Raw genomic sequence first — 8,969 nt, 5'->3', positions numbered from 1 at the left:
TATATATATATATATATATATATATGCACACCTTTTCCAAATGCATAGTGGTATATATATCTATATCTAGATATAGATATATAGATGTATATACCACTATGTATTAGTGGCGTTTCATTTTAATAACGGGAAAATGTGAATTTTGGGTTACTTTTTTTGGGTAACTAGAAAATTGGGGATTTTTTTAATCAGAGAAAAGTAGGATCCCTGCTAACGCGCCAAGAACACCTATAAGATCTTGACGTGACCGAGGCCCCTGTCCTAAGAAAGCGCATGCGCGTGGGGCGGTGCCTGCAGGCGGGCAGAACCTTCAGAACCCCTGAGGGGGCGGGGGCAGCAGCTGCTCCCCAGAAACCATGGCAACAAGCCCCTCCTCTGCCCGGCCCCCGTCTGCGCCATACTTCCGAGGTGAGAGGACACTTCCGCTCCTGCGTAGAAGGGGGCGGCAGGTCAAGATGCCGGAGTCCTCTCTGGCCCTGCGCTCCCGCCTCAAGCTCCAGTACCAGCTGCAGCTCAACGACCCTCACCGCCATGGGCTTGTCGTGCGTGCGGGGCCGGGCCGGGCCGGGGGTGGGGGCGGGGACCCCGGGGAGCACCCTTTCCGAATGCAGGCGCGGGCCCCGCCCCTCCCGCACCCTGGGGGCCCCAGTCTGCCCTGTGTCCTTATGTCTCCACCTTCCCCTCCATAAACTTACCTGCAGGCTGCTGGGGGACCTGCTCTCTACCATGCCTGGCTGCCAAGTACCTCCAATCAGCCTGTCTCCAGCCCCAAGCAGGTGGTGCAGGCTGGAGCTCTCCCAGCCTGCAAGGGGAAAACCACTGTTTCCCACGTTTTTCTCCTTCAAAGGGGAAACTCTGTTTTTCTGCAGCAAAAGGAAAACCTGGATCCCTGTACATGATGCTGGGGTGATAGTGGCTATGGTTGGCAGCATCTAGGGGAATCTGGGACAAATGCTGGCCCAGAGTCATTCAGCCCAGAACCAGGATTTGAGGCTTATATTTCAGGGCAGCCCCACTCAGGGTAAGGTGGTCCCCCCGACTTTTTCCAGCTGTTGTCTCTAGTACACATGTCCAGGAAGCTACTGTTTGGGGCCCTGTGGCCGTTTGCCACTTTTGGTGGTCTTCCAAGTCACCCCAGGCACTACCCCAACCCCACACATCTCTGTTGCAGGTGCTTGAGGTTGTGTAGAGTAGTGGTGCCTCCAAAGCTCATCCGAATGTGGCACCCTCCCCCCCTGCCGAGGTCCACCATTGAGCCGCATCAGCTGGCCCCCCTGGTTCTCCACTGGGGTGCTGCTGTAGCTGCCAAATCAATGTGCCCCTAGAGCCAGATCAAGAAGCGGCTGCAGCAGAAGAGGGTGCTCTCCTGCGCTAGGGTTAGCTGATATGCCTGATGGAAATTTGCTCTCACTGCAGCCACTTTCTGGTCCAGCCCTGCATGCTCCTTCCAGACACAAAGGCAGGTGTGCCTGGCAGTGGCAGCTCTTTTTTTTTTTTTTTTTCAAAGGGGCAGATTATTTATGTGCATGCCCTGCATTTTGTCACCTGCTCCTGCTGCAGTAACTCCTGTGTGAGGTGCACGCAGAGTACTGTAATGCACGTCCCTCCTGAAGGGGTCTTGTGGCTCTCCTGTTGAGAACCACTGGTCTAGGTGCAGAAGTTATACCAATTTACTGACAGTTTTACTGAGGTTGTGCTGTTCAGGTTTGGCTGCGCAGGTGCTAACCCCAGATGGACGTTGGCATGTGCTATGTGCATTAGAACATGGTACTTTTAGTTAAAGTTGTGCGCAGTGGTGCACAGGTCAGGCCAAAAGCTCTGTCATTCTGAGATCAGGGCACTGCTCTGTGCAGCCATGTAAACCCCATATCTGCTTCCCTAATTTTTTTCCTTTTTTAGGAAGAACTTGTGTTTATTCTCGCACAGGAAAGCTCTGTCCTAAAGTGTTACCTTAGCCTGTGAGGATTCAGTGAGATTTGAAGACTTCTTTTCAAGCCTCTTTCAGATTTCTTTTGAGAGGCACAAAGTTCTAGGGGTTAGCACACAGGGGTAGGAGTGGTCTGATCTGTGCTAGATTCTTTTTCTGATAATTTGCTGGTTGTTTGTTGCTGACTCAGTCATATTGCACTTCAGTGGGGAAGAAGAAGTTGAAGGATTGACTAGTGTAGGGCTGTACCAGGAGTTGATGTGCGATCAGGAGATAAATGCGAGTCAAAAACTAGCAAGTTATATCTGCCCTACCCTTTCAGTGGGTCTCCCTAAGAGCCTTGTCAGTGTAAACAAGGTTTAAATGATGAAATACTCTTGTTACTCGGCCATGTTGGCCAATACAAATACTGGTGTCTTCAGTTGTTTAAATGTGAGCTAATGAATCCTTGGAACCTCTTTAGGGCACAGGCTATTCCTTCAGGAATAGGCTTTAAGAAAAGACCAGGCTTTGGGGATATTACATGAGCCTGATGCTATATTATTTAGGAAGTGAAATTCCATTGCTTTGGTTAAGTGAGAGAGACATAAGATCCAGTTAATAAGCTTAGCTTTAGTCTCCTTGACTGAGAAACATAATAGGTGCCCCCTGAGATGTAAAGCAGGTTAACGTGAATCATGTTACAGCTGAGCATTGCTCACTGCATTTTCTTTCCATTTAGGAAGATCCTGCCTTGCTTCGTTGGACCTATGCTAGAGCAAACGTCTATCCACATTTCAGGCCCACTATAAAGACGTCCCTGTTGGGAATTGTATGGGGGGTTGGACCTGTTGTATTCTGGACTTATGTCTTCGCAAAACGGAGGGTAAGTTTAACCAGATGCGTACAGCTTTTAATAAAAAATAGAGCTCTTGGGGGCAAGAGTTCTTACTGGACTAAGAACATTTATTCCCAGGAGTACCTCATCTTGGTAGGGTAATGGAAAAAGAAGGAAAAATGTAATATTAGGGTGACTTTCCCAAAGCAGTAGGGACTGACTGCAAAGCACTTCTAGCAGTGCTGTTTATATGCTCATGACTGGAGGCAATTCCTTATTGGTCTGGGAAACTTATTTTCTGTCAGCAGCTGTTGCAGTGCTCTGTGTTATCTGGGCTTTTCTTAATGCTGTCTGTGTAAATAACTTCTGGTTTAAAATAACATTCTCCAGAAACTTCATTGACTTCTGATTGTTCTTACCTATTAGATGACAAATGAGAGAGTTTGCAACAGTCTGGTGCATTGTGATTTTTCCTGTCAGCGGAATAATTGAGGGAAGGTCTCTCCACTAAGCCAGTATTCCATTTAGTCTGGTTTTTTAATCTTTAGAGAAGCTTATCTTAAGTTTTAGAAGCACAAGGAGCTTTATTGTCATACAATTCAGAGCAATGTGAGATCCTTACCAGCGTGTTCAGTTTTTCAAGGAAGTGTGATACCTCCTCCTAAACCAATGCTATTACTCTTATCCACTGAATTTATGTCCATGTGGAACCGAGAGGGGGAGGGGAGGAGTGGTTTCCTTTCTTTTAAAAGACATGACCAAATCCTTGACCAAGAAGTGGAAATTTAAATTACACTGTCCCTTTAAAAAAAATGTAAGTCAGGTTCCTATGTGTTTAAAGGACCTATTGGTGGAACGTTCATAGAACTGAATTGCTCAAAAAGATTTTGTTTAACGCAGATATCTCTCCCCAGTGTTTTGTAACCCAAATAACCTGATACAAGAGAACTGGAAAATAAAACTGTCTGTATACAAGTGAAGTCAATTTGTGCTATCCGTGATGTTTAAAACTTTATTCTTTAGCACAAAACTGTTCTGTGGATTATCTTTCCAGTTCTTTTAATTAAGTTACTTCCTTTGTATAGTGTTGAGGCCAAGACAGTGAATTAAACCCCCTCCTCTCAAATATAAAGGATGAGAGGATCAGATCCAGAATGCTTAGAGCGTGAACTCTTTGGAAGAAGCTGCCTTGTGCTTGTTGTACAGGGCTGATGAAAGTGGGATCTTGGCTGACTAGGGTGCTTGGGTGTTACTGCAGTGCAAAGGAGAATACAGGCTTGGAATCAAGTGACATTTCTTGAAAACGAAATAATAATCAGTACAGTTTCACTTGAGAGAGAAAATGGACACACATTATTTGGGACAATTTTTAATACTAGTCAGGACAAAGCCCTGTAGAGAACATATTATAGAGAACAGTCCTCATTGGTCAATGGAAGTGAAGTAGATTATTGTTCTATCCTTTTTCTATTTTGGGGGTAGGAGCTTGTATGGTTTATTGATTTCTGTGCCTGGATGGATTGCTTTTCTGCCTGGCAGGTAAGAGGGAATGACTGGATATTTTGGTAACAGCTGGGAGAATAAAACCACTGAAGTATGTGATCTCTCCAGCTCCCACTCATAAGTGCACATGCAGTCTTTCAGCCTGAAGATAAGTTTGCACCCTGGAGTGTTTCTTGTCTATCATGGGATAGTAATTTTGTTTTCTTCTCAATGTAGGCTCAAAAAGAGAAGGAGATCAAGGAAGGCAAACGTGAGCTACTGGCTCATCTCAGGTTTTGAGTCTGGGAACTAGATGTTGCAGCGCTGTTATTGGGCCCTTCGTTGAATGTCCAGTATGTTGTACGTTGCTGAGATTTGATCCTATATAAAAAATATAAACTGTATTACTCTTCATCAGTCTCTTATTCTTAATGGTTGTGGGAACTGTGACTTGGTGCACAATCCTATGGTCTAAAATTGAAATTGATAAGATTATAGATAGGAATATATTTGGGAATATAAACCTGTTATTTATTACCTTGGATCTACGTACAGGGCTTCTACTTAATACATGTAAGTTATGTACCTATCTAAGTGCAACTTAGAATGATTATTTAAAGTTATAGCAGTCCAAAGTATGCAATGAGTCCAGGATTCTTCCTGAATGTCTGTCTCGCTTGCATGCTCATTGTTTCTGCCTTGGAGCCAGTTAGGCTATATAGCTTGCTCTAATCAAATAACAGGCAACTTCTGATGACAGGTTTTGAATAATTCAGTAGCTGATCTGAGCAGGTTAGGAGGCTGCCCGACTGCTTCCTCTCTGAGTTACTGCCTTGAAATGGATTAAATTTAAGTCTCCATTTTACTTAAAACCCTGGAGGCCCCAACCCTCTACTCTTGTAAATTTCTTAGCAATTTAATAGTCTATTTCCTTAAGTAAGGATTGGTGGATTTACCCCATGAACTGAGAGCTCTTACAGTGTGTATGATCAGCTACATTTCCTCATTCACAAGAAGCATTTAAGTAGGGGAACAAGGACTTAAAAATAAAATAAAAAAGGGTAGTTGGTCATTGCCAATTTAGTATATATATGCCACTCATATGGTTAAGGGCCTACAGACCAAGCCCTACGAGGAGAGACTAGAGAAACTGGATCTATTCAGCCTCCGCAAGAGAAGGTTGAGAGGCGACCTTGTGGCTGCCTATAAGTTCATCACGGGGGCACAGAAGGGAATTGGTGAGTATTTATTCACCAAGGCGCCCCCGGGGGTTACAAGAAATAATGGCCACAAGCTAGCAGAGAGCAGATTTAGATTGGACATTAGGAAGAACTTCTTCACAGTTAGAGTGGCCAGGGTCTGGAACGGGCTCCCAAGGGAGGTGGTGCTCTCCCCTACCCTGGGGGTCTTCAAGAGGAGGTTAGATGAGTATCTAGCTGGGGTCATCTAGACCCAGCCCTCTTTCCTGCTTATGCAGGGGGTCGGACTCGATGATCTGTTGTGGTCCCTTCTGACCCTAGCATCTATGAATCTATGAATAATCTAAAGTAATTTCTGGGCTCCATTGTTTAAGGATGGGGGTGGGGGGAGATAGAGAGGGTCCAGAGGCAGGTGACAAAAATGATAAAGGGATTGCAAGGCAAGCCGTACAAAGAAAGGTTGAGTGATAGGTATGTTTAGCTTGTATAAGAAAAGACTAAGGGGTGTGTGTGTGTGTTGGGGATGACATGGTAGCAGTTTTCAAATATTTGAGAGGTTACCATTTGCGAGATTAGGGAGAATAATTGATCTCTCTTGCTGCATTGGGCACTATAGGAAGCAGTGGTTGTAAATTGTGATGATAGATTTAGATTAGGTCTCTTAGAAAATTTCTTTCTTTTATTAGAATAAGATGGTGGCATAAACTGCCTGGAGAAATTGTAAAATCTCCTTCAATGTAGGTTTGTAAGAAGATGCTGGATAAGCATTTGATAGGGATAGTTCAGGAATAGTATTCCACCATTTGTGCAGGGGTTTGGACCAGATGTTCCTTGAGGTTCCTTCCAACTCTATGCTAGGGTCCAGCATCTGCAAAATGGGAATAACAGAGATCTCAGAAATATGCTTTGAATTTCTTGTGTAAGGTGGACAAAGTACTTTGGAAAGAAGGTGCTATTCACAGGCAAAGAACTGGCTTACAGTGGCTAGCAGAGAGAGAGAGAACTAGGTTTGTGCCCTTTTGCCTCCTTATAGATTGTGTATGAAAGCCCAGAAAAATGTCTTGTGCTTTTCCTTAACGTTACAAATACTGCTCTCTTCTGTCCTGCCTGACGAGAACTAGTAGGACTCTGAAAGGAGAAGCACCAATGGAGTGTTCATGAGGGAAAGGATTTTAATTCAGGCTGTCTAATTTAATTTTTTGTTTGGCCTCTAGATGCCATCACAGTACAGATGATAGAGAACACCTGTGCCTGTCAAATGCTTGGGAGAAGAGGACTGTCTTTTTGTATATAAATTATTCAAAGCGCACTGTCCCTTCACGTGAGGCCTGAACATTCTCCCAATCCATTTGTGTGACCAAAGGGCAAACTGCGAGATAAGACTTTACATTCTTGATGCTACTGAAGGGAAACGCAAGTAGCAGGACCCTCTGTATCAAAAAGGAGCCAGAGTATAATTCCCATGCAGTCCCCTTTGATGGAAATGGCTAAATATTCTGACCTTTGGCTGTCACCTTTCTCTAGTCACATCACACCTCATTCATGCATTGAGGCCCCAGTCACCACTGCTGGAGCTGTCTGGCAGTTCCCCACAGCTGTAACCTGTGTGATGTTTTTACAAACCCTCCTGTGTTCCCAGCTGCCTCCCATTTTCCCACTTGCTTAAATAACTCTCAAGACAGTTCTCCTTCCACAAGTGTTTCTGAAATGTCCTCACTCTCAAATGACATCACCAAATATGGGTATGGGTCAGTGAAATGAGAGGCCTCAGAGCACAGAGAAACTGGCATTTAGGGAAAAATAATTGCCTGTCTGAGCATGCTAAATTAACCACCTTCCTGCTGCCACAAACTAATTTGATCTCTCAGGACCTATTTCCTCAGCTAATTGGGACTTGAGTCGCCACACATGTAAATTCGCTCCTGCAGATGTATTTGTTTCAGGCCAGTTGAGCAAATTGTTTGGTAGGGGTTACAGAGGCATTACACTCATCTGGTCTTTCAGGGTGGGGCTACTGATAAAATCACTGCACCTGTCTGAGCCTCTTTGGGCATGTCCAGATGAGCGCACACATGCACTTTGCAGTGCCTCAAAGGCTTTTGAGGCACTGCAAAATGCAGGTGGCACAAGTCAAAAGGTTCCCAGCGCTGCATATTTGCTGGGTGGAGCCAAAATTAGATTCCAGGATTAAAAAACACTCAAAAAAAATAAATAAATACAAAAAATAAAAAAGGCAGGGTGGCACATATGGCTGCAGTGTGTGCTGCCCAAACCCAGAGTGTGACCAGCCAGAGCCACACTCCAGCTGCCAGCCAGGTTCCACATGCCCAGATCACCATCGCTGCAGCACTGGGAGGCCTCCCAGAACCCAAGTTAAGGCTGCTAGGGCCAGCCCAGGTGCTGCTATTTTTCCTTGGGGAAATGCACCTGCATGCTCATCTGGACATGCCCTTTGTACAATTAAAAGGGACTGACAATCTCTACTGATAGAGTTCAGTAGTTGGAGCTAGAATGTCCTGTTTACTAGTCTTGTTATTTTCAGACTTCTCCGAATGTTTCTTGAAAGGTGTGTGCTGTGCTGTGGGGGACTGGGTTGTTTCCTGGCTGGCTGTGAAGTGGCTCTATTCAGAGATGGGGAAAAGGTGAATTAGGATTAAAGAGAGGAGAGGGTTATATGCTGCAAAACTTCAGCATGTGTCCTGGCAACACATTATCACTAGTGTCAATTGATGCAAGTGCCTACAGCAAAAGACATTCAAGCTTGCTGACTGATTTGGACTAGTGTGAGTTAACTCCCCCCTCACCCATGTACCGTTTCAGCCCCTAGAGTACTTAGTACTAGTTTATCCCTTGGCCGCCTTGAATTTTCAGCCAGAGGCTTATTTCACTAAGAACAGAAAACTCAAAAATCAAAGGATCTCCAGTGCATCCTAGGTGGTAATACTCTGCATATTCACAGCGCCTCTATGCAGGGCTCTGGTTTGATGCTAAACCTACTGCTAGCAGTGTTTTTTTCCCCAAACAGAAGCAGCTGAGTCCTGGTTCCAACTGTTGTGCTCTAATTATTAGGTTACCTATATACCTCTCTCACTCTTGCATCAAATCATAGAACTTGCACCTCTCCCTCAAGATAGGTGATGCCAAACTTGTTCAACTGTTTCAGTCTGAGATTTGCACCTAAACCAGTGCTTATCAACCTTTTCACACTTGGGGCACTGTCCGTAAGTTTCCAGAACTTAGTGGCACCTAATTAAAAAACAAATATAGTATAAATATTATAAATGTAAGTGTATGCTATTTATCAATATGTTACTAATCAACTGTAATACTATATTATAAAATATGAGTAAAATATTACCCCCCTTTGGGCCTAGCTCTGCCTGCCCCACATATGTTCCCAGCAAGGCACCTGGACTCCCTACACATGGATCCAGTTTACTGCAGGTGACTGGGAAGTGGCAGGCCAATTTTGCCCTTAGCTATCTGGGGGCAATCCTACCTGAACTCCAGCCCTGGTGCCAAAATGGTGCAAGGGCAAGGTGCA

At 44.7% G+C, this 8,969-nt stretch overlaps 1 protein-coding gene across 1 annotated transcript; it reads left to right on the top strand.

Annotated features, from left to right (window-relative positions):
- The first annotated feature begins 455 nt into the window (after positions 1–455).
- On the top strand, positions 456–4,638 carry NDUFB4 (NADH:ubiquinone oxidoreductase subunit B4). The gene is made up of 3 exons (XM_006032493.3): positions 456–542; positions 2,649–2,792; positions 4,464–4,638. Exons 1-3 carry the CDS (start codon positions 456–458, stop codon positions 4,524–4,526), a joined length of 294 nt encoding a protein of 97 aa, XP_006032555.1. The 3' UTR covers positions 4,527–4,638.
- The last annotated feature ends 4,331 nt before the right edge of the window (positions 4,639–8,969 follow it).

The sequence above is a fragment of the Alligator sinensis genome, unplaced genomic scaffold, assembly GCF_000455745.1.
Source record: "Alligator sinensis unplaced genomic scaffold, ASM45574v1 scaffold1301_1, whole genome shotgun sequence".
Classification (NCBI taxonomy): Eukaryota; Metazoa; Chordata; order Crocodylia; family Alligatoridae; genus Alligator; species Alligator sinensis.
Note: the sequence above shows the minus strand (reverse complement) of the source record. Positions and strands in the feature narration are given on the sequence as shown.

What these genes read in the sequence shown, in the direction of transcription:
- NDUFB4 (XM_006032493.3), top strand. Translation starts at nt 456, where the DNA reads ATGCCGGAGTCCTCTCTGGCCCTGCGCTCCCGCCTCAAGCTCCAGTAC. An exon ending in CTCACCGCCATGGGCTTGTC is followed by an intron (nt 543 to 2,648) that starts GTGCGTGCGGGG and finishes CTTTCCATTTAG; the next exon opens with GAAGATCCTGCCTTGCTTCG. An exon ending in ATGTCTTCGCAAAACGGAGG is followed by an intron (nt 2,793 to 4,463) that starts GTAAGTTTAACC and finishes TTCTCAATGTAG; the next exon opens with GCTCAAAAAGAGAAGGAGAT.